The 25429-nt window shown below is 36.2% G+C and overlaps 1 protein-coding gene across 2 annotated transcripts in view; it reads right to left on the bottom strand.

Moving 5' to 3' along the window:
• Nucleotides 1–25429, bottom strand: part of LOC150080975 (ATP-dependent 6-phosphofructokinase-like) — a 303293-nt gene that overhangs the window by 152509 nt on the left and 125355 nt on the right. For both annotated transcript variants that reach the window (XM_090381722.1, XM_090381723.1), the window contains exons 8-9: nt 16983–17075; nt 6955–7080 (exon numbers count right to left, since the gene is read on the bottom strand). In XM_090381722.1, coding sequence (XP_090237848.1) covers nt 6955–7080; nt 16983–17075 — 219 coding nt within the window. The remainder of the gene's footprint in view (nt 1–6954; nt 7081–16982; nt 17076–25429) is intronic.

The following is a 25429-nucleotide window of genomic DNA, read 5'->3' as shown; positions in this document are numbered from 1 at the left end:
TGCAGCATGGTTTTGTAAAGAGAAAATCATGTTTAACAAATCTGGTTAGCTATTTTGACAGTCACTCATGAATTGGATTTAGGGAATAATTTCAATGATGTTTATTTAGATTTCAGCAAAGCATTTGAAAGCATTAGGTCCCACATGAATGATTACTGTATAAGCTGAAACAGGTTGGAATTGCAGAGAAAATCCACAGATGGATAGAAGCATGGCTTCAGGACAGGAGGCAGAGGATTGTGATAGATGGTTATTCCCAGTGCTTTTTTTTTGTAAAAATAGGTGCCGGCACTCATTCTTTGCTATCAGGAAAAATTGAAAATTAAAGGGACATGAAAATTACAGTACTCTAAAAAATTATTTCCTGATGTTGTTACTTAGTAGTAATGTTTTTGGAATCAGAACAACAAATTAATTAAGTTTATTAACACAGTTTACTAAGCATAAATTTATTATTCAAGTATATAAAAAATAAGTAAATGTTTAAAAAATAAGTAATAAGTAAAAAAACAAGTAAAATAATTTCATAATAAGGTTTTTATAGAATATTCCACATTTTTATTGAGTTCTCATCCCACGCACTATGCCGACTTCTTACTGTTTGTGTCTGTTGCTGAATGATGTTTCCAAAGCAGCCACAAATTGACATATTTGCTGGATCGAAGTGTGTCACTGGTGGGCCTACAATTTTAAGAAATTGTTTTTGTCATCAAGGAAGCTCTGGTTGGGCTGACGATCAGATTCATTTATGAAAATCCTCATTCATATTCATTCAATGAAATTGGTATCGTATTCAGAGTTTTCATCAAATGCTCTTCAATTTTTCCAAAAACCGTCTTTTCGATTAGGTACCCCCGAAATGGACGAATTGTATCTTTTTCATTTTACTGAAGCCTAATTGACAATTTTCAAAATTCATTCTCACTAAATGGCAACATTTCATGTTTAGAAGGTTTACTATCTTCGTTGTCGTCATTTTCCTTCTCTTGTCATTGATATTGTCCTAGTTCTTAAATTTGAATTTTTCTTTCTTTTTTTTTTTAAACTGTCCAAAATATCGGTGTTTTTTTAAACACCAATATATTTTTTTTTAACTGTCCAGCTACTGTGACCATGTAAACAGAGATAGGGAAAATTTAAGAAAAAATGTGGATAGCGCACTTCCGCGAAACAACAGATGATTATTTGTCGGGGTAAAAGTATATCACTCTCTCCTAATTCTTGAACGGGGTGCTTACAGTTGATTCCCAGCAGTGTCCAACCTACGGCCCATGCACGGAAAGTGAATTGAAACAGCATTTTAAATTTTGCTAATTAAAAAAAAAAAAAAAAAATTTCTCATTAAATGAGCATTTAAAGGCAAAAGTAAGGTTTTTTTTGAAAAACAAAAGAAAGTCATATTTTTATAATTTTAATAAACTCTAAAAAATAAATTAGTAACATAGATTTGTTACACATAAAAGTATTGGGGATTTGCATTTTTTTATACACATTCAGGCAATAAAAAACGGTAACATGAAAACAGAAACTTCCTTTTATACGTAACAAGATATGGGAAATGTAACACTAATATTTCTGGAATCACTCAGTCCCAAAACCCGAAAGAATTCTAACTTGAATATGTCCCTTGTACGAGAAAAGGTTGGACACCACTGCAGAAGTTGAACCAGAGCCCATTGGGAATACCCCTTTATCTGCTCATTGTTAACCAGTGCAACTTCTCTGTATCTAGGACAGGTGGTCGGATATGTTTTACCAGGTACCACTAAGTTGTAGAACAGTAATCCATTTAGCCATCTCAATTCTTGCTTAGTGGCAGCACTAATTTCCTAAATTGCCTGAAGGCCAGAAGTGCGAACATTGTGTACGCAGTTAAGTCTCTCCTAAGCCGTTCATCATATGAAAATTTTCTTCGCTCAACTGAAACTATTTTAAATGTAATTTCCAAGGGGATTAAAAAAAAATTCGCTCTAAAAGGAGTTCATTAAACAGAGGTCTGACTGAGTAATTTAGAATTCTAAAAATGGTTATAAAGTTTTATAGAAGATATCTTAACAATAGACAGTTAGATGCAAATTTAGTTAAATAACTTTAAGCTTATTTGAAAAGTAGGTAAACATGCGAAAAAATTTACGGAATATTACAAATTTCAGTGTACCGCATCCAAATTTCACACGTCACTGTTAATAAAGGTGCCGGTACCGTTGCGTATGGTCTCAAAAAAAAAAAAGAACTGTTTATTCCTCAGATTGGGTTCATGTAAGAAGTGGGGTTCCCCAAGGATCAGTATTGGGACCACTGTTGTTTTTGATTTTCTTAAATGACATCGATGAAGGGATAGAAGGCATGATGTCTAAATTTGCAGATGATGTAAAGATTGGTAGAGTAGTTAATGATCACTGCCAAGCAAAGCTTCTTCAGAGTGCCCTAAATAGACTTCAAGGATGGTCAGAAAAGTGGCAGATTTGCTTTAATCCAGCAAAGTCCAAGGTCTTACAGCTGGAGAACAGTAACCCCAAAATAACTTATACACTTGGTGGAGTTGAACTGAAGTCAGTAGTGAAAAAAAGGGACTTAGGAGTTACAATACGGTCAGACACGAAGTTATCCAATCATTTTAAACCGGTTGCAAGGAAAGCCCAGGGTGTCCTATCAATGATTTATCAAACAATTTCTAGTAGAGATACAGATGTCATAATCCCATTATATAATGGCTATTGTCCGACCAAAATTGTAATACTGCATTCAAGTAGGGAGACCGCACCTAAAAAAAACAGAGCTTCTTCAAAAGGGTCCAAGGACAGATAATTTGCCTGGTAACATTGGCAAAAGGGCATCCATATGAGGAAAGACTTCGAATATGTGGGTTGCACAGTCTGGAAACTAGGCACCTTAGAGGCGAGTTGATTGAGGTGTTAAGGCTCCGAGAGGCAAAAGTAAAATGAACGAGGACATAATTTTCACGGTTATGATCTAGAACTAGGAGTGATAAATTCAAGTTAAGGGGGAGGAGATGTTTAGACTGGATTGTAGGAAGTTTTATTTTAGCTAGCGAGTTATAAATTACTGGAATAAGTTACCTACATGGGTGGTAGAAGTTGACAGTTTGGGGAAATTTAAAGGTCAGCTGGATAGTTATCTATGGGAGAAGGAAAACACGTAGGTTGTCTATTTCCTTTTCTTTAATTATATTTTTTTATTATTATTATAATACTTTTTTTTTTTTTTTGGCTAGTGCAGCATAAGCCTTAGGCTTCCTTGCACCATATGGCCATTACTAATACTAATGTATAGAGACAGACACTTAGACTCTGCATTTTGTCTCTTTATTGCGAGGTTGTACTGAAAACATTGCATTTCAACACCCATAACAATCGAATTTAGGAAGCTGGGTTTGCTTTTTGTGGCCTTGAATTCTCTGCAGTGTTCAACTGGTGCCTGTCATTGACCATCTGTTAATGAATGTGGAACAAACCACATACAGACCATCAATTTCTTCAGATCCTGGTTTATTATTTGTCCAATGGTTTCCTTATTAATGCACAGATCTGAAATTATTCAGAGCATCGCACAATGGTAATGATTTCCCGTACTGTTGCAATCAACTCTGGAATTTAAACTGTTTTTGCTGGGCACGGAAGTTTGTCATCCCCCAATGATTCTCTTCCATGGGCGAAACATTTATGCCTCAAATATACACAAGACAGACAATTCTCTCCATGCAGTTGCTTCACCATTTTAAATGTTTCTGTGGTACTTTTGCCTGGTTGAATACAAAAAACTTTGTTTGCTTTGTTCAACAACACAAACACAGGAAAGACGTGCAGTTCAGCTTGCATTACATTCTGAAATGGCAGCAATTTCCACTCAAGGAACAATCACCCTTTCATTTCATATTTACTTCTAGTAAATGGCAGCACAGCACTCATCTCACAATATCAGTCTTTTTCCAATTGTCACACTGTGCATCTCAAAAGGTGTTTTCAAAATATTTCATTGTATGGAAAATATTTAATAATTTCAGATTTTTAATAATTAATTTAATAAGTAATAATTTGAAAATATTTTCAAACTATTTCATTGTATGTGTTTCTGTAAAGATATTAATGATCTGAACAAACTGTGTATTAAACAGAATCCCACTCAACAGCATATATTTATTGATGCTTCAAAATTAAGTTTAAAAGCAGTTTTGCTGCACAATAAAAATACAGTCCCATCAAATCCTCTATATTTGCTGTTGACTTGAAAGAAGATGAAAGTATGTCCAAGATCCTGAGCATAAAGTATCAACAATGCTTGGCATGTTGTGGTGATTTTAAGTTAATTGGATATTACTCAGTGGTAACATCTAATTAACTTAAAATTGGATACCAACAACAGGGAAGATTTCACAAATTATTGTTGTTTTCTATGTTGGGGAGACAGTCATGCAACAGAAATACATTATATTGCCCAGCAGTAGGAAAAGAGAGGAATTTTTACCAGGGAGCTGTAATATAAAATATATTCCATTTATTGAACCAAAAGAGTGTTTTCTTGTTTGTTGCAGGGTTTTAGGCACATCAGAAACTTAAAACCATATTGTGCTGACCCAAAAGAAGTTTTTTTTCCACCTATGCATATAAATTTTGGATTAATGAAGAATTTTATTGAGGCTCCAGATAAAGAAGGAAGTGAATTCTGCTACCTAAGGGAAATGTTTTCTGATTTAATAGATGCAAAACGGAAAAATGGAATTTTTACTGGGCCTCAAAATAAAGAAACTCCTCAAAGATTATGTATCTGAAACAAAGCTAGAGGATACTAAACTACCAGCTTGGCAACTGTTTAAAGTAGTTGTGCATGGATTTCCTGAAAGAAAGAAAGACAATAACTATGAATCTATGGTGTCAACTTTACTGCAATGTTATAAAGATATGGACTTCTTTTCTTCATTTCTATCTCAGTTTTCTGCACCCCCCCCCCCAAAAAAAAAATTTGGGAGATGTAAGTGATGATAAGGGAAATGCTTTCATTACAACATATCCAAGATGGAAAAGCAGTACTAAGGTTGCTGGAATACTGCCCACGATGGAAGATTAATGCTCGTTTCTTAAGGAAATAGAATGTATGCAGTATATGTTTGAATAAATTAATTTAAAATGAATAAGGCTCATATTTAAGACAGCATATGTATTACTGCATGATATTTGAAATTGACTGTTGAGTTGTTCATCAAGTTATTAAAATTAAAATTTCAATATATCTTCAATGGAGACATGACAGAGAATTTATTTATTTATTTTCTTTTTAATTGGTGGATCAATTTCCTTCAGAATCTGCAACTTTTGCTCCAAAGAAACAAATTTTTTTTTTGTTGGCCAGTGTTATTATTATCTCTCTATTCCTTTATTTATTTGACAAAACATTAAAATTAATACATGCATAAGCTTGCACCATGTCAATTTTCACATGCATAATGGTTTTATGAAATGGAAGTGACAAAGTTTCACATAAGTTTTATGATTGTAATGTTTTTGGGTTTTTTTTTTTTTTTTTTCATTTTCAGCAAAATTAATAAATGTTTTGTTGAAATTAAGGTGTAAAAAAAAATCACTATTGAATTTAAATGAAAAAATAAATGTCACATATATTAAATATTGCAATCCATTAAGTAAAAGATCACACATTGGTGTACTTCAAGCAATTAAAAAACAAAAAAAACTTTTTCAAGAAATAAAAGACAAATCTGGGCACCTGTCAAGTACCTTGCAACTGTATTTATTATGATCAGGAGCACAACTGCTGCCAGGTTAAACCTTTCTTTATGTTGTTATGGCCTACAGAAAATGCCATCTTATGGCCTATGCCTTGATAATGCCAATTACAAGGAAGGAGTTTTCACTGGCAACCACTACACCTACAACCTCAAAACCTTGGCCTTGTTTGTACTGTGACATACAGTTTCCATACACTGGAAACTGTATGTCACAGTACAAACAGAAAACTAATGCTGCCAATGGTTTTTAAATAAATGAGGCTGGACACCACAGAGCCAGCACCACAAACATAAGAACCTGAAGTGTGACCTTACAAACAATTGGACATATCCAACTGCAGTCTAGAAGTAATGCTCATATTCACAGCAATATTTCTCAGGCTAGATATCAGTGAATTAAGGTACTGGGGTAAATGGAGTGTGAGACACTGTTTATCACTGGTAAACAGCAGTTTATTATTATTTATTTAGTCTCATGCTTGGAACTGGGGTGGGGGGGGAAGAGAGAGAGAGAGAGAGAGAGAGAGAGTTTTTTATTTGGTTTTTAGGAGCATTAGCAACTAAGGCCATATTGCTCCAGGGATATGCGGTAGTCATTCCCTGACCTTTCCACATCCTCCATATTTCGTGGTCACTGGCTCGAACCCCAGTCTAATCAAGTGTGTGCTACACACTGCTGCTCCTGCCCACGGAAGCACCAGAAAGAGAGAGAGAGAGAGAGAGAGAGAGAGAGAGAGAGAGAGAGAGAGAGAGAGAGAGAGAGAGAGAAAGACACACCATTGGAAAAGCAAACTGCCTGCATAATAGTAATAGGCTGGGTGTTCTAATAATAAACATATACCTGTTTCACCAACATATAACTTGTAAACTGTTTGAAAAATATCCTTGTCCTACGCTAGTTTTACAAATGATATTTAGACAGATTCAGAAGGTAAAATAAAAAATAACATGTTTCACCAAAGAATAAAATAAATTGAAATTGCACTGGTTTTTTATCACATGTTTTGCAAGCTAAACAATTTATACACTTAACTGTCTATGCTAAACTGATATCATTAGCAATTTAGTATGGATTTTATATACACAGGGAGGGAGGGGGAGAGATTTAAAGTTATAAATATTTACGAGTATGACCTTTTACTATCAATACTTTCACTATTATCCTTTACTATTAACAAGTATGATATACTCACTTTTTCTACACATCGCATCAAAGGGACTCTAACTGCCTGGTTACCATCTAATGACACAACAAAGGCTTCTGTTTCAGGCGTTGAATCAAATAAACAATGAACTGCTTCTGCACCCATTCTGCAACCCTATAAAGACATTAATTTTCATTTTTATTTTAGCTAATTATTATCATAAACTGTAGCCATTATTAATTCACTGTGGATGGAAGCCTCCTCAACGATTCACACTGAGGGAAATAGACCATAATCTGCCACAAGGTCCAGTGCAGTCTGGCAGATCAACTCTATTTACCAGTCAGGGGCTTGAACCTCAGTCTAGTCAGAGAGCATGTACTACTGCACCCCTGCTCCTGACCACTTGACTATGGAATAACTGCTTACAAACTGATAGGTGAAAAAAATCTAGATTTATACAACCATTATGCACTCTAAAAAGGAATTAAATATGCATTAAAATATATAAAATAACATTACCTTTTTCAAGAGGAAAAAATATTCTTGCTAAGATAACTAAAATGAATTGATATGGCAGTAGCAGTATTACAATAACATACAGAGGCGGATTAAGGTAGGTTGAGGCCCCGGGCGCAGAAGACAATTTTGGGCCCCTTAAAAAAAAAAAAAAGAGAGAGAGACAGGGAAAAAAAAAAGTACATGTTAACTGTTTTTTTAAATTAATAAAAAATATTATGTACTATTAATGTTTTATTTCCAATAAAATTTGAATATAATATATGTATAATATAATTAATAATAGCATAATAATAATCACAAAGTTTTGAACTAATAGTTGAACATGTGTAAGAGTATAATTAATGATGGTATACGTATAATAGGAGTAACAATCAGAAATTTGAACAAAAAAAATCATAGAATTTTACTTGAAATTAAAATTACAAATGTGAAAATATTTAAATAAATTTTTTCTTGCTTTTCGTTTTGCAAACTTATTAACTATCTCATCACAATCAGTAATTTTAAGTAAATCGCTCTCTATATATAAAATAGCCATATTATTTAGTCTTTCCTCTGAAACTGATTTTCTTAGATAATTTTTTACTCTTTTTAGACAAGAAAATGAGCGTTCCCCCGATGTGTTTGAAATTGGCATGGTTAACAAAATTTTCAAAATAATTTCCACATTTGGAAAAGTTGCTTTCATATCTAATGCTTTTTTGTATATATTATTAATTGATCGCTTGTCTTCTTCATCTAAATAGATTAAAAACTGTTCCAACTCATCTTTAAAATTGTTGGAATCAAGGTCATCTTTATAAATTTCTATTAAATTATTAACGCATTTTTTCTTTTCTTCTACACACAATGTAAACAGGAAAAAAACTCTAAAATTACTTAACATTTTCATAGATTTTTCCGCGTCTGTTCAGTTCTGCTGTTAAATGATCGCATATTACGTAGAGTACATTATGTAAAAAAAATTCCTTTCGATTTTCTGTAGATATTCGCTCGGGATCATCTTCAAATGTTTTATCTGTTAGTTCTTTAACTTCTGATTCGATTTCGTTGAAATTATGTCTTATGTTTTCATTAATAAAAATTTCTAGACTTTTTAATAATGACGCACCTTTAACAATTGTGCAGTCAATAGATTGCAAAGATTTACTCGTTGCATCGATTCTTTGCAAAATTTTATTCCATAGGACTGTCATTGCAGCAGTTTCATAATCATTCATTTCTTTAAGTAATGATTTTGCTTCAATAACAGCCATTTTTTTTTTTTCTTTTGTGGAATTGCATATCTCATCTAATGCCTCTTTTATATTTTTGTAGCCACATTTTAACGCTAAAACTGCATCGGCCCTAGCAGACCACCTTGTATCTGACAATTTCTTTAATGTATAAGAACCTTTATCCAATTTATTGCATAACAGGTTCCATCGAAACGTTGATGCGGAGAAAAAAAACAAACAAATTTTGCACGAATAAAAAATATCTGGAAGCATTACTACAACTCCCTGCAGCAATATAACCAACTAAATTAAGTGAATGACTGGAGCACGGAATAAACGTTGCTGATGGAGCATGTTGTCTTATTCTTGTTTGCAGACCATTGTACTTGGCCGACATATTTGCTGCATTGTCGTACGATTGTCCACGGCAATATTTTATATCTACTGGCAAATTTTGCAAGGTAGATAAAACTGTCTCTTCTAGATACTCCGCATCGTGTCTTTCTTAGGGAAGAACTTTAAAAATCTTTCTTTAACATTCCCATTTTCTGATAAATAGCGCACTACAAAAGTAAGTTGATCCACATGCGCAACATCGGGTGTAGAATCTAAAATAATACTATAATATTTTGCGCATTTCATTTCCTCCACAATGTGTGCCCTAAGATAATCGGCAATTATTTGCAAAAGTTCATCACACGTCTGATGCGATAAGTAATTTACATGTCTGCTACCTTGATTTCCATACTTTTGTAAGTGCAACTTTAAAAAATCGTCATATTCGCTCAAATACTCTAAACTAGTCAAATAATTGCCTTTTCTCGAAGATGTTGCACTCTCGTTATGGCCTTTAAAAGCAATGCCCAAACTTGCGAGGAATTTTATTGTGGATACAATTCTTCGCAGAATCTCTCTCCAATAATTTTCTTTTTGCGATGTAATTTGCAGATTTTGAACGTCAACGCGATTTAACGTAGAGGAGCGCTTGTATAATGTACACATTGAAGCGATGTGCTCTTTTGACATTTCATGTTCGGACAAAGTTATTCCAATATTTTTCCAATTTTGGAACCCTGTAGTCAACTTAGACTTTGATCCCGAAAACATTTTGCATGGGTAACAATAAATTGATTTGGATGTTTCGGAAAAAAATTAGCCACGTCCTTTCTTCCTTTTCACCATTCGAAATTTTTCTGTAAAAATGGTCTTTACACAAGCCTCTGTAGTAAATGCGATCACCGTGTTTATAGACCAATCTAAGTGTAGTTATATCGCCTATATTTCTTGGTTTATTTGAAATTAGAAATTCGACCATTTCATTAGATAAAACGTTAGGCCACAGAGCAATATCTTTCAGTGTAACTTCGAATGGAATATTTTCCATTTGCGTTTCAATATTTTCTAATGGACTTTCTTCTATACTTTTTTCGACTGGTTTTTCACCTGGTTGACGGTTAACTGGTTTTTCATCTTCTTCATCATTGTTGCTTTCTTCTATACCTTGATTTTCAACTTGAACTAACTCCTTTTGTTGGATGATGGAAGTTCCTTGTTCTTCATCTTCATTGTTGCTCGAATTATGATGGCTTGAATGGCCAGCGCCAGTTATAAATTTGTCCAATGCTCCTTTCTGTTGGTTGGCAACTTGCTGGCGTCTTTTTTTTAGCCCCTGATAGATGTCGTTTCATTTTTTTTAGCTACCATTGGTAGGCTACCAATGAAAAGTCATAATAGTCTGAATGATTAGAATACTAGAGAAAAGATTTTTCGTTATAGTGCAATAAATTAATGATTAATTAAATTCAAAAATTATTCATAAACTACGAAAATCCAGGCGCTGATGTAACAACAGGAATTAATTTTATCTTAATATAATTTCAACAATATGCAATATACAGTGGTACCTTGGTTTGCGAGCATAATTCGTTCCGGAAACGTGCTCGTAATCCAAACCACTCGTATATCAAAGCGAATTTTCCCATAAGAAATCATGGAAACCAAGTTGATTTGTTCCAAAACTCGAAAATATTCATATACTGTAAAAATGATTAATACAAAATACATACCTTTTCATATTTTTAATATTTAAATTTAATATACGTAAAGCAATCGGATATATGGTAGGACCACTTTCACTGTCACTAACGGAATCACTGCTATCTGTTGACTCTTTCTTTTTGTGCGACTTTAACAAAGAACCTCTCCAATGACACTTTGCCTCCTCTTGAGGATTTCATGGAAATATGACAATTGCATTGTCCTTAAACAGATTCATCGCTCGCACTATTACAAAATGAGGAGGCACGCTTGATACACATAAACAAAGCTCCGCGCATGTAGTAATTGAATAAACAACACACCGTAAAGGCAGAGATACACTATTAACACCTCACATTTTACTAAAGCACATTTCTAGGGGTTACTACCATAAAACAATAAAAACAATTTCCGTTTTTAAACAATTAAAAACAAGTTGCGTTTCTGCTAGTGGAATCTGTTATAAACTGGTAGTAAACTCGATCTAATTGCATTTGCGATTACTGTATGCCGATAACTGGAATTGTGTTGGTTTTTACGTTATTATGGTGAAATGTGTTTCCCCTTCACTGATATAAAAAACATAAATACATTTTCAGAATCTTCTCTTCATTCCTATCGTGTTGGGGTGATTCCGGTCCGACTGCCATTTCTTGTAAACACAAAGGCCAATAGTGCATAAGCGAATTCGGTTTGTGTTATATAATATATCGTTAAGTGTAAAGTTGGGGTTTCGGGGCCCTTCAGAAGTCGGGGCCCAGGGCGCGCGCCCGGTGCGCCCGCCGTTAAATCCGCCTCTGATAACATACAATTTTTTCCAAAGATGTAAGAAGTGAAGTTCTGCCTTTTGTGAATACAATTAGTTTGCAGCAAAAGATTTTTCAACAACAGATAGGATCAGACAATATTTGTAAAATTTGTGAAGAACTGCACAGTGTAATCAAGATACTCGCTGATGGACATCAATTCTGAAACCACGAATGTTAGAAATGGTCATCTTTTCTTGAAATTTATTACCACACATGCCTGTTACTAATTGTAGGCTGCTGTAAACAGTGTCCAGAAAAATTTATAAAGGAAATAGGTAGATTGCTGTGAACAGTGTCGATCGAAACTGATCCACATAAAGAAACACCACACATCAATAATTTTAATACCATCGACTTAACAGAAAAAAACAAATGCAAATAATAGCTAGTTTTTGAACCATATTTACGTTTAAGTACTGCATTCTGAGCTTAAATTATGAACAGCATCATCACATGCATAAAAGTGAACTACTATCTCCTTGACATCAACGAAGTATTGACGACAAAATGAAGCAGCTTCAAATGGGGTACCCCATCTGACCAGAACTGACAAGGGTGGTAGAGTAATGAAGTTTTTCAAGGTGAAGATTGGCTGTCAAATATCCTATGGCTGGATGAAGCTCACTTTCATCCTAACAATTCTGTAGTTGAGCAAGAATTGCAATATATGGGTTAGATAAAAAAAAATCCTCAGACATGCAATGATTTTTTTGTTATTTTTTTGGTTTTTAGGAGCATTAGCAACTAAGACCATATTGCTCCGGGAATATGCGGTGGTCATTCCCTTGACCTCTCCGCATCCTCCGTATTTGGTGGTGACAGACTCAAACCCCGGTCTAATCAAGAAGCGTGTGCTACGCACTGTTGCTCCTTCCCACCTGGCTAGAGAGGCACCGCAGACAAGCAATGAGGAACCACTTTGCTAGTATCAGTATGAAGACGTTTACAACAAATCTTCATTATCAGACCTTTCTTCGCTGACAACATTAAGGCAAGAATGCTGTTTGGAAACATGAACAATTAAAGGAAATTATTATCTGAGCCTCTTGCTGATTCTAATTATCCTTGCATTAAGTTGTTAACCTTATTATTTTAGGGATTCAATGCAGAAGCTAGAAGGAATATATTGCAGCAATCATGTGCTTGTAATGTTAACATATTTTATGATAAAGCACAAACACAAAAGTATCTGGATACCTGAAAATATAATTGTCATCATTATATAAGATTTTTTTTTTTTTTAAATGAAAACCCCAAGTATGGAAGGTGTTAGAATCTACAGTATAAAGAAAGAACAGTGGAAGTATCTATAGAAAAGGCATGCAGGATAAACAGAATGCCTATGAGAGAGAAAATGGAGAGATTTTGTAAGAAATAGGTCATTAATTAATGTAACTGATCTCATTTGAATCAAGTCTAGAATATTCAATGGTAGGGCAGATTTCAGATTTGTACAGAGTGATTAGCTTTGAAAGAAAAGTAATGCTGACAGAAAAAGATAAAAACCAGTTTTTTAGATGCAGAGGAAGCAATATTCATGATAGCAAGAGAAATTAGAGTCAGGGTAACTTTTTTTTTTTTTTTTTTTTTTTTTTGTGAGATATAAGACAGGATGAAGTTTTAGAAGGATTAAAATCAACTAAGTTATCTTTTCCCCCACTGGAGAATTACTTGGAGATCAGCATTTAAGGAATTCCAATGGATATTCCAGAATTTTAAGCTATTTGGGCAGGACAAGGTTACTCAAACTGTAAGGTGTAATGCAATATACTATCATCAGCAAAACTATGAATAATATTTCCAGTCAATAGAAGATCATTAATATACAAGTGGAAAAGAGCAGGAGAAAGAACTGATCCCTGGTGAACACCAGCATTAGTGGAAAAATTAGATGACAGGTGAATATCTACCATTGCCCACAGCGAGAGGTCAGAGAGAAAACCAGATACCCAATTAAAAAAACAGTTGGCAAATCATGAGGCCTAGTCCCCTCAAATCATAAAATAAAATTTTTTAATTTACAATTCAAAAAACACAAAATTCTACCATAGTGCACTCTGCGCTGTGAGAACCTTAAAAATACAGATAAGGAGACGGCAACTGTTCTTCCTTGGCAATATACAGCCACAAAAATGGAAGCTTATTTAGAAGACCTTTATGTTAAACACAATCAAGGGCCTTTAAAATGTTAAGAGCAGCTTGCTTTTGTCTACAGATGGGGTAACATAAACCAGATATCATCAGTGGATCAACACTGACAAAACTGATATTGGCAATCATTGATCAGATGGAAGGTTTATAGATAGTTTAGGAGTTGGTGATTAATGGATTTCTCCATTACTTAAGAGTAGAGGGACCTATCTTAACCCTAGACAAACAAGGCAATTTCTATACCCTGTAAAATCATGAGGCCTAGTCCCCTCAAATCATAAAATAAAATTTTTTATTTACAATTCAAAAAACACAAAATTCTACCATAGTGCACTCTGCGCTGTGAGAACCTTAAAAATACAGATAATGAGACGGCAACTGTTCTTCCTCGGCAATATACAGCCACAAAAAATGCCTTCTTCTGGAAACTTTCAGAGTTACCTTCGCATTCATTCTGCACAACTTTGCTTTAGCTATCAGTAAGTGCACTGAACAGAGTAATTGCTACTTGTGTGTGAATGCTTGCATACACCAGAGGTGTTATCAAACTTTAGCCCAGGGATTCCAACTTTTTCCAAGCCGTGATCCCAAAATTATACATGACAATCACATGCAACCCCATATATTTACCTTTGAATGCACCATGGCGCCATGACTTCACAAAATAGCACCAAAACCTATCCATTTATCATTATTAATCCAAAAATATTAAATATCATATATAATATCGGTGTTAGATAGTATGAATCAGAGCTGTAATACTCAATATGTTCTACGTTGATAATAATATTAGTAAATTAATAAGAGGAGTTTACCTCAATATAGTACGTGGAACACTTCCGTTCGTGGAACACTTCCGGAAGTGTTCCACGTACTATATTGAGGTAAACTCCTCTTATTAATTTACTAATAATATCGGTGTGTAGATACACCATAGACAACTCTTAAGAAACTACAAAGTAGTTGTAGGCATCATTTTCTCTTTCTCATATTGTGCTCTGCCTTCACGACGAGTTGCCATGATATTGCACTACCTCAAATAAGTAACGCTTCACTAATAGAGAAGACTATTGTTACTCATTCTCAGTGAGTACCACCACCCAGACATGTTTAAAGGCTATTGGCAGTGGGTGGGCAGGTACCCTGGTATTGCAGACATGACGACCCAGTTGTGAAGATAATCACACAATATGAGAGATGCCAAAAGGTGTATATGACAATATTTAAAATAACTAAATGCACAAGGCATAATACATTAAGAGTTTAATATAAACTCTTAATGTATTATTGATATTAAACTCTTAATGTATTATGCCTTGTGCATTTAGTTATTTTAAATATTGTCATATACACCTTTTGGCATCTCTCATATTGTGTGATTATCTTCACAACTGGGTCGTCATGTCTGCAATACCAGGATACCTGCCCACCCACTGCCAATAGCCTTGAAACATGTCAGGGTGGTGGTATTCACTGAGAATAAGTAACAATAGTCTTCTCTATTAGTGAAGCGTTACTTATTTGAAGTAGTGCAATATCATGGCAACTCGTCGTGAAGGCAGAGCACAATATGAGAAAGAGCAAATGATGCCTACAACAACTACTTTGTAGTTTCTTAAGAGTTGTCTATGGTGTATCTACACATCGATATTATATAGATATTAAACTCTTAATGTATTATGCCTTGTGCATTTAGTTATTTTAAATATCATATAATAAATAATAATAAACATTTTTACAGGGGCACCAAAAATACTTTTAGGGCCCCGCATCTTCTCGAGTTAGGCCCTGGATCTGTCATCCTTTTTAGGAATTAGTTGGATATGAGCAAATTTCCAAGCAGAAGGGAAAACACTGGTGGAATAAGAAAGTGTAAAAAGACAACACAGAACAGGAGTAAACTCAGGAGTACAGGTTTAAGAGAACAAGTCTAGAAATACCATCGGGGTCTGGTGCTTCCTTGGCAAGAAGACTGTTCAAAATTCTTCCTTTTGAGGGAAGACTACAGGAGGCACTGAATGGAGTGTACTGGGAATGGAAGCAGGTGGTTTACCAAGATCAACAAAACATGAGTTAGAAAAAAGGTATGATACTAACAGGTAAGCTTTATATCTTTAGCTAAGGTAGTAATAGAACCATCTGGATTTGACAGAGGTGGGAACAGAAATGGGCAAAATTTGCAGACAACAGCCATGGCAAGAGATTGGAATGCTTAACTGCCACTTGGACAAAAAACAAGTTTTCTTTTCTTAGCCTGTTCAAAGTCTAATTTCGATTGATTAACAACTGATTTACAATTGTTGCAAGTTTTGGTATAGGCAGAAAATGGAGATTTGGATGATAGCCAATTGCAATATGCAACATTCCTATCTTGAACAGTCTTAGCACACTTATTAGAAAACCAAGGTTCAGATAAAGGATGAGATTTTAAAGTGGAGTGTGGAATAATGGATTTCATCCCTATAAGAATAATTTCACTAACACTACCTAAGCAAACACTGACATCAAAGGACATAAAACAGTAATCCAACCAGGAGAGAAAAGAAGGGGAAATCACCCAGACCATCACATTTTGCATTCTTGTAATGGAAAACAATACAAGGTTAAGAACAGCCACAAGAGAAAGACTCCATTGGAGAAGAGACCATCATCAAGTTGTGATCTGATTTGCCTAGAGGACAACTCACCTCAATCGTGTAGTTGGAAGAGTTTTTCATGAGAAAAAGATCAAGAATGGCGATATGGTTAGGATTGTCTGGTATTCTGGTAGGTAAATGAACAATTTGTGTGAGGTCATTAGTAAAACCTCAGCATCTTGACCAGATGAGACTGTACAGCTAGAAAACACAAGTCAGCTGGAGTAGTGAACATTAAAATCGCCAAGGAAAATTACCTCACTCTTAGGAAAGTTGGACTGGAGAAAATTAGTTTCAAAGAGAGGAGGTCAAAGAGTTCCAAGTGTAGTGGAGGGGAGGGGAGAATGATAGAGGCAATAGACAAATTTGACAATATGGAGTAGACAGATTTTAAGCCAGAGGAGATTCCAAATCATTAAGCCTATGACAGGGAACATTAGAGCAGACATATGCAAAATAAAGCAAAAGGAATCACACAGTGAATAATTAGGACAACTGAGATGAGCTTTAACACTCTGGGTAAGTGCACAAACCAAATCTGTCAATTCTTAAGTAGTTTGCCTAATTTACCCATTTTTCCTAAAAACAACAAGAAAATATTATCAAATCTAGGGGATTCAACAATAGCATGAGAGAGAGAGAGAGAGAGAGAGAGAGAGAGAGAGATGACATCAAACTATGACCTCCAAAGTACTGAAACTTACTAGAAGTCTGTCAAAAGCTGATGGACTACCTCCACGTTGTACATGTCCTAGAACAGTAATTCTTGCATCTTGCTTGAGATTATCTTCAACTACCTGAAATAAATACAGCTCAATTAAAATAAGCAACTAAATTTATAAATCAGAAGTAAAATGAAATTTCCAATTAAACTAGTAATTTAGTTCCAGCTTCAATTAAATTATTAATGTAACGAGGCCATGATAATTAGGTAGATCTCATTCAAGCAGAGTAACACAATTTGAGTGTAATAACGTGAAGATGAATATGAATAGTTCAAAGCAGAAGTAGGCCCAACTCAACAAGCTTTATCCTTAAATTCATATGGAAAGTTATACACCAATAAAATTTTGTATAGTGAAATTCTATTTTTTCTGAATATGTCTACATAAGTTCATTCTGTAAAATCCTTAAATTATCAATTTAAGGATTTTACTGACACAGTCTGTATGAGTAACAATGGAAAACAAAAAACTTGAACATATACCTCCTTTATTAACAAATTATGTTTTATGGTTCTGCAATTAAGTCATATCACAATTTTATCATAATTACAAAGGAGAGACTGACAAACTACTGAGGTTGAGAGTAAATAAAGCCCAATGTACTGATGCTATTTACCAGGTCAGGTTTAAAGAAGCTTGAGGAGTGAACAAACCATTATGCAGTCACTGTGGGAACTTGGGGATAATCTCCTTGGATTAGAGAAGTGCTTAAGTCTTCCAATCTACAAGGAGGGGGGGGGACTATGAGGATGATGTGGATAACATATGCAAATAATTCTGCTATTATGTTGTATTCTCAGTAATTTTAATACAAGAATTGGGAACAAAAGAGTAAACAGTAATATTGTAAAATATGAAGAAACAGAAATGGTATCTTATTAAGCAATTTCATTGCCTATAATAATCTTTAAATTTTTTTTTTAAAGATAGACATAACCAGAAATTTATACTGAGTACATGGCAATCATTTAATAGATTTGTATTACTTCATACAAAATGAAAATAATGTTCAAATTACATTTAATCCCCTAACTATCTAAGGATAGGATTTTAATTATAGCAGATGGTGAGAGCAGTTTTCAAAAAACAATGTTCCAATTTAATTCTACCAGTAAAGAATATGGGCTGACCATTTCAATAGAAAAACTATAAAATTTTACCGTTTTCTATGTAATATCTAGTAAGAAATAAATTTATAATAGATGACATCTTTGAGGAAGTTACGAGGGTTACATAAAATATTATCTACCTAGGTAATAAACAACACAGCCTAATTTTTTCCCCTATATTATTCCCTATAATACATGCGCACACATACACACCCTTGAGTTAACAAGTCCTCCACTTTGAAGGCAAAAAGGAAATACCTGAAGAAAAAGAAGTCATTTAGAATATACTAGTTGGCACACTGCAATATTGTAACAGCCGAAAACTAAACTTCAAAATAGCTATTAGAATTATAATGGCATGAATTTTATTGTTAGCATTAGTAGAGGCATTTGATGCAAGAAAGCAAGCTTATGCAGCATCAGCCAAAAAAAAAATAAATAAATAAAAAATAACCACTTCCACTTCAAAATACCTGTCCAGCTGAGCCTTAAACTTATTTAGGCTATCAACTTCCACAACAAGGGATGGAAGTCTGTTCCACCCACCAACTACCCGCTGGCTAAAGGCAAATTTCCGCACATCTATCCTACATCTGTCTTTCCTCAATTTGAATTTATGCCCTCTCAGGTGATTATTCTGAGCAAGAGGAAGAATCCCATCAGGATTGAGCATGCTCAAACCATTCAAGGCTTTATACACCTCTATCAGATCACCTCGCTGGTGCCTAGTCTTCAGACACTGAAATTTGCAAAACTTAAGCCTTTCTTCGTAAGAGCACCCCTTTGTTCCATTCACTAATCTTGTTGCTCTTCTGTCTCGTTTCAGCAGCTCTACATCCTTCTTGAAATGAGGCCTCCAGACCTGTATACAGTAATCTAGGTGTGGCCTGACCATTGCCTTATACAAGGGAATAATCACCTCCTTATCCCTGCTAGAAAAATTCCTATATATCATCGACAATACACCATGAGCTACTCACTCTTGCAGCCCATCTGCACTGCTCAGAGAACTTCATATCTGCCTGCACAACCACCCCCAGGTCCTTTTCATTCTCTACCACTGTCAGTGCAGAAACCACAGAGTTGATACATTGCTCTGGGGTTGCTGTTTCCCCATATGTAGTACTTTACATTTGTCAATGTTGAACTTCATTTGCCACCTCTCAGCCCATCTGCTCAACCTTTCCAGATCCTGTTGCAGCAGCAGCATAGTGTCAGTAGTGTCCTTGACAACCCTGCCAACCTTCATATCGTCTGCAAACTTGGACATTAAGCTTGATATACCATCATCAATATCATTTATAAATACAGAAAACAATAATGGACCCAATACTGAACCCTGAGGGACTCCACTAATAACATTAGTCCACGATGAGCAGTGTCCATTGATTACCACTTTCTGTCTTCTCCCCCTCAACCACCCCTTTATCCATAGCAGCAATTTGCCTCCAATGCCACACTGCTCCAATTTGTGCAGCAGTCTTCCATGTGCAACAGTATCAAAAGCCTTTCTAAGATCCAAGTATATAATATCAAAGTTATTCCCTACATCCAGTTCTTTTGTGACTGCATCATAGTATCCAATCAAATTGGTCAGGCAAGACTTCCCCTTAACAAAACCATGCTGTGTCCGAGCTATAACTGAAGTCTTGTCTAAATTATCCTGCAGTGCTTATTTAACCAGTGCCTCCATTAATTTTCCGGGAACAGAAGTTAAACTCACAGGTCTATAATTACTTGTGTCAGCCTTTGATCCTCCTTTGTGAATTGGGGTCACATTTGCACATCTCCAGTCCATGGGTACCTCTCCTGAGTCCAAGGAAGCTCTCATAATTATTGCTAAGGGTTTGCTTACTTCCTTTGGTGCCTTTGTTTCATCAGTATGGTCTTTGGTTTTGATCTTCATCGTTGATTAGCATTAGCAGAGTCATATGTTGCAAGAAAGCAAGCTTATACAGCATCAGCCACACTGCCAGCATTGACATGTGCTTCATACAGATTATACAGTGGCTAATGAGGAAAACCCCGGAAACCACTATGAAATATACACATATTTAGCTCCCCATATTCAAATTCTGAATTCCTAATATCTGAGTGACACCATATCTCTGATATGAGCAGAATGTTTGCATTTGATGAGTTAATCAGTACTTCAAATTCATCAAATTTATTTACCATGCTCCTAGTAGTAGTGTAGATGCACCTGTTTACTCTTGGTGACCTCTTGGTCACGGTTTACTCTTGGTCACATATTTAGCATTAGCAGAGGTATATGATGCAGAAAAGAAAGCTTATACAGCATCAGCCAAAAAAAAATTCCATTTCACCCATCCATTCACTCCAAAAGTTTGTCCACTTCTTCCTTGAATTTATTTAAGCTATCAACTTCCTCAACGACAGATGGAAGTATGTTCCAACAATCAACTACCCGCTGGCTAAAGGCAAGTTTCCACACATCTCTTCAACAACTGTCTTTCCTCAATTTCAGTTTATTCCCCCTCAGGTTTGTAATCTGAGCAAGAGGAAGAATTCCATCAGCACTGAGGTTGCTCAATCCATTCAAAGTCTCCTCAATCAGATCACCTCACAGGTGCCTAGTCTTCAGGCGCTGCAATTTGCAGAACGAAGAGTAACCCTTTGTTCCCCTCACCAGTCTATTTGCTTGTTACATGAGTAACCCCCCCCCCCAAGAAGGTATAGAAACAGTGCAAGGATCACTTTCACCTCTTCTTGTGACTGTTAATCTATTAGTTTGTGTCCTACTTCCCCCCCCCCCTCAGGCTAACAGTTTTCATCCTACCTAATACTGCCTCAATAGCAGCAGCAGCAACTAATCTTGTGCCACTTCTGTTTAAATGTGTCCCATCTCTGTCAAACCTCTCTCCTGTTAATGAGTAAAGGCTATACTTATAAAAAATCTACACCTTGCATAGTTTCTCCAAGGCTTATTTGATTCACTAGGCTCTCATTGCATATTGCCTCCTATCATGTCTGGGCAGAATTTCAGGCACTTTCAATTTCAATCCTAACTCTCAACTTTCAACATTGCTGTGCACTTGTTTATTAAATCCAGAGATCACTTACCCTATTATCCTTAGAAACATTGTGAATATCGCCTTTTGATGAATATCACCCTTAAAAGATGATAGCTGCGCCACATCATAAACTTTACATCCCCCCCACAAGCAGACTTACCTCGGTGTCCTATTCCACATATTCTCTTTTGCACAATATATTTCCCAATTTCCTGACAATCACATCAACTATAACTACTTCCTGTGAGATCAAGGATCTATGCTCTGCAGGATACTGTAGTGTTGTCTGTTGCAGGAACGCTAACTCAAGCATTGGGCTGAGAAGCTGAGTGCTTCATATTCCTCTCTTTTAATCATTCAGGGGCATCAACCCTATTCTTGAAGCCCTCATCATACAAGCCCATTAAGAATGCTGAATTTGCACATAATCTCCTCATGGTTCTTTTCAACAAAGGCATCCCCTATGGCTGTATCATGTTATGAAAGAGGGCACAAGTAATACACATAACGTAATCATGATTTATAGGAGAATCATCCTCAGAAGTATCTCTCCCCCAAACAAAAACACTCCTACTACCTGCAGCCCTTTGCTTTGCTGCTCTAGTGTGAGGCATGATGAGTCTAAATTTAATTTAAAAACAATGCATGAAACTAAGAAATACAAAAAGAATGATACACTAATCCTGCTTATTTGACAGCAGTAAAAACTATGCTATTTTAGATTACATTACATACTATATAATAAAGTTATGTTATAAAATCACATTTTATTGCATAAATTTGTAGTTTATAGGCCTACAAACACACTTTTTAGCATTAGCATTAGTAGAGGCATTTGATGCAAGAAATGCAAGCTTATGCAGCATCAGCCAAAAAAAAAAAAAAACCCACTTCCACTTCACCCCTCTGTTCTTTCCAAATACCTGTCCAGCTGAGCCTTAAACTTATTTAGGCTATCAACCTCCACCACAAGGGATGGAAGTCTGTTCCACCAACCAACCAACCACCCGCTGGCTAAAGGCAAATTTCCTCACGTCTATCCTACATCTGTCTTTCCTCAATTTGAATTTATGCCCTCTCAGGTGATTTTTCTGAGCTAGAGGAAGAATCCCATCAGCATTGAGCATGCTTAAACCATTCAAGGCTTTATACACCTCTATCAGATCACCTCGCTGGTGCCTAGTCTCCAGACACTGTAATTTGCAAAACTTAAGCCTTTCTTCGTAAGAGCACCCCTTTGTTCCATTCACTAATCTTGTTGCCCTTCTCTGTACTCGTTCCAGCAGCTCTACATCCTTCTTGAAATGAGGCCTCCAGACCTGTATACAGTACTCTAGGTGTGGCCTGACCATTGCCTTATACAATGGAATAATCACCTCCTTATCCCTGCTGGAAAAATTCCTGTATATCATTGACAATACTCCATGAGCTACTCTTGCAGCCCGTCTGCACTGCTCAGAGAACTTCATATCTGCCTGCACAACCACCCCCAAGTCCCTTTCATTCTCTACCACTGTCAGTGTAATACCACAGAGTTGATACGTTGCTCTGGGGTTGCTGTTTCCCATGTGTAGTACTTTACATTTGTCAATGTTAAACTTCATTTGCCACCTCTCAGCCCATCTGCTCAACCTTTCCAGATCCTGTTGCAGCAGCATAGTGTCAGTAGTGTCCTTGACAACCCTGCCAACCTTTGTATCATCTGCAAACTTGGACATTAAGCTTGATATACCATCATCAATATCATTTATAAATACAGACAACAATAATGGACCCAACACTGAGCCCTGAGGGACTCCACTAATAACATTAGTCCACGATGAGCAGTGTCCATTGATTACCACTCTCTGTCTTCTCCCCCTCAACCACCCCTTTATCCATAGCAGCAATTTGCCTCCAATGTCACACTGCTCCAATTTGTGTAGCAGTCTTCCATGTGCAACAGTATCAAAAGCCTTTCTAAGATCCAAGTATATAATATCAAAGTTATTCCCTGCATCCAGTTCTTTTGTGACTGCATCATAATATCCAATTCAAGTTGGTCAGGCAAGACTTCCCCTTAACAAAACCATGCTGTGTCTGAGCTATAACTGAAGTCTTGTCTAAATGATCCTGCAGTGCTTCTTTAACCAGTGCCTCCATTAATTTTCCTGGAACAGAAGTTAAGCTCACAGGTCTATAATTACTTGTGTCAGCCTTTGATCCTCCTTTGTGAATTGGGGTCACATTTGCACATTTCCAGTCTATGGGTACCTCCCCTGAGTCCAAGGAAGCTCTCATAATTATGGCTAAGGGTTTGCTTACTTCCTTTGCTGCCTCCTTTAATATAACTGGATAGATCCCATCCACCCCGGGTGCCTTTCTTGTGTTTATCTTCAACAGTTTCTCCTCCACTTTACTCCCAGTTATTTCAAGATTCTGTAGCTTACTGCTAGAGTTGAATACACCTCTGGCATTCCCCTTGCTGAATAACTCCTCATGTGTGAATGTCGATGCAAAATATTCATTTAGTTTGTTAGCTACCTGAGCAGGATCATCAACAGTTGACCCATCAATATCAAGTGGACCAATCTGATTCATCCCCTTCCTTCTAGAGTTAACATAAGTAAAGAACTCTTTGCTGTTTTTCTTTGCATCCCTTGCCAAAGATTTCTCGTAATCTGCCTTTGCCTGCCTAACCTCCTTTGTAACTTGGTTGCCTATCAACTTGTATCTATCATAGGCTTCTGTGTCATGTGTTAATTTGTAAGTATCCCATGCATTTTTCTTCTCTGCCATATGCCTCATTAGTTCATCTGACATCCATTTTGGCCTAAACCTTGAACAATATTTCTTAGTTGGTATGTAAAGCCTAGTAGCTTCCAAGATAAGTTCTTTGAATGCTTCCCATTTTGAATTTGCTGTTGGTAACATCATCAGTTGGTCCCACTGTATAGAATTTAAATACTGTCTCAGCCCATCATAGTTGCCTTTATAAAAGCAAAAACCCTTCCCTTTATCTCTGATGGTAGTTACCTCCTTGAGTAAATCCCACTTCAGCACACTGTGATCACTGCCACCTAGTGGTTCGTTTATCTGCAGATTCTTAATGCATGAAGAATCACTGCTGATAATCAAATCCAGAGTATTACTCCCTCTAGTTGCCTCCCGAACATGCTGGTGTAGAAAACAATCATCCAATAAATCCACAAAAGCCCTGCTAGTGTGTGAGTAACCAGCCCCCAAATTCCAGTCAATATCTGGGAAATTAAAGTCTCCCATTATAAGACTCTCTGATTTACTGGCCCACTCTATTTCCCTGTACAGTTCCTTATTATACTCATCAGAGTCATTAGGCCTATAGCACACTCCTACTCTCAATTTTGATCTCCCAATGCTTATGTCACACCAAACTGACTCAACACTGCACTGTCCGGCGATGTCGACTGGCTTCACTTTCTTGGTTTTTATGTGTTTCTTAACTAATAGCATAACCCCTCCCCCCTTCCTATCCTGTCTATCCTTTCTGTAGACGTTGTACTCCCCAAATTGCAGTTCTGCATCCCTTATATCTGTGTGACACCACGTTTCTGATATCCCAACAATATCTGCCTTTGATGTTTTGAGCAATACCTCAAATTCATCAAATTTATTTACTAAACTCCTAGCATTGGTGTACATGCAAGTATACCTGCACCTGTTTCTATTCTTAGCTACCCTAACACAACCCATGTGTTTACTTGTACCGCAATGGCTCCCAGCAGTCTCTGAAATACCATGCATCTTGTTTTCCAGGCTTCTGCTCATTCTAATAGAAGCAGTGCAAGAATCTCTTTCACCTCTGCCAGTGGCTACTATCAATCTATTGGTCTTTGTCTCCCCCCAAGCTAGCAGTTTTCCGACCCACCTAACACTGCCTCGATAGCATCAGCAAATATTCTTGCACCCTTTCTATTTAAGTGTATCCCATCCCTGTAGAAGCAATCTCTCCTGTTAACAAGTACAGTCCAGGCTGAAAAAAATTCTACCCCTTGAGCCTTGCACAATCTTTCCAGGGCCGAATTGATCAACAAGGCTCTCATCATATACTCCCTCCTATCGTGTCTGGGCAGAATTGCAGACACTTTCAAATTCAACCCTAATTCTCAGCTTTTGTTCAACAGTGACCTGTACTTGTTAAGTAATTCTGCCGGTCTCCTACTCTTAATATTATTAGTGCCAACGTGTACAACTATATCATCTTTTGTAGAGCGTCAGTTGTTTTTACACCTATCACTCTAATATAAAACTACACAGAAAACCT

The sequence above is a fragment of the Mastigoproctus giganteus genome, chromosome 9 (genome assembly GCF_048544385.1).
Source record: "Mastigoproctus giganteus isolate SK-2022 chromosome 9, ASM4854438v1, whole genome shotgun sequence".
In the NCBI taxonomy this organism is placed as follows: domain Eukaryota; kingdom Metazoa; phylum Arthropoda; class Arachnida; order Uropygi; family Thelyphonidae; genus Mastigoproctus; species Mastigoproctus giganteus.
The sequence above is the reverse complement of the archived record's forward strand: the minus strand, read 5'-3'. Positions and strand labels throughout refer to the sequence as shown.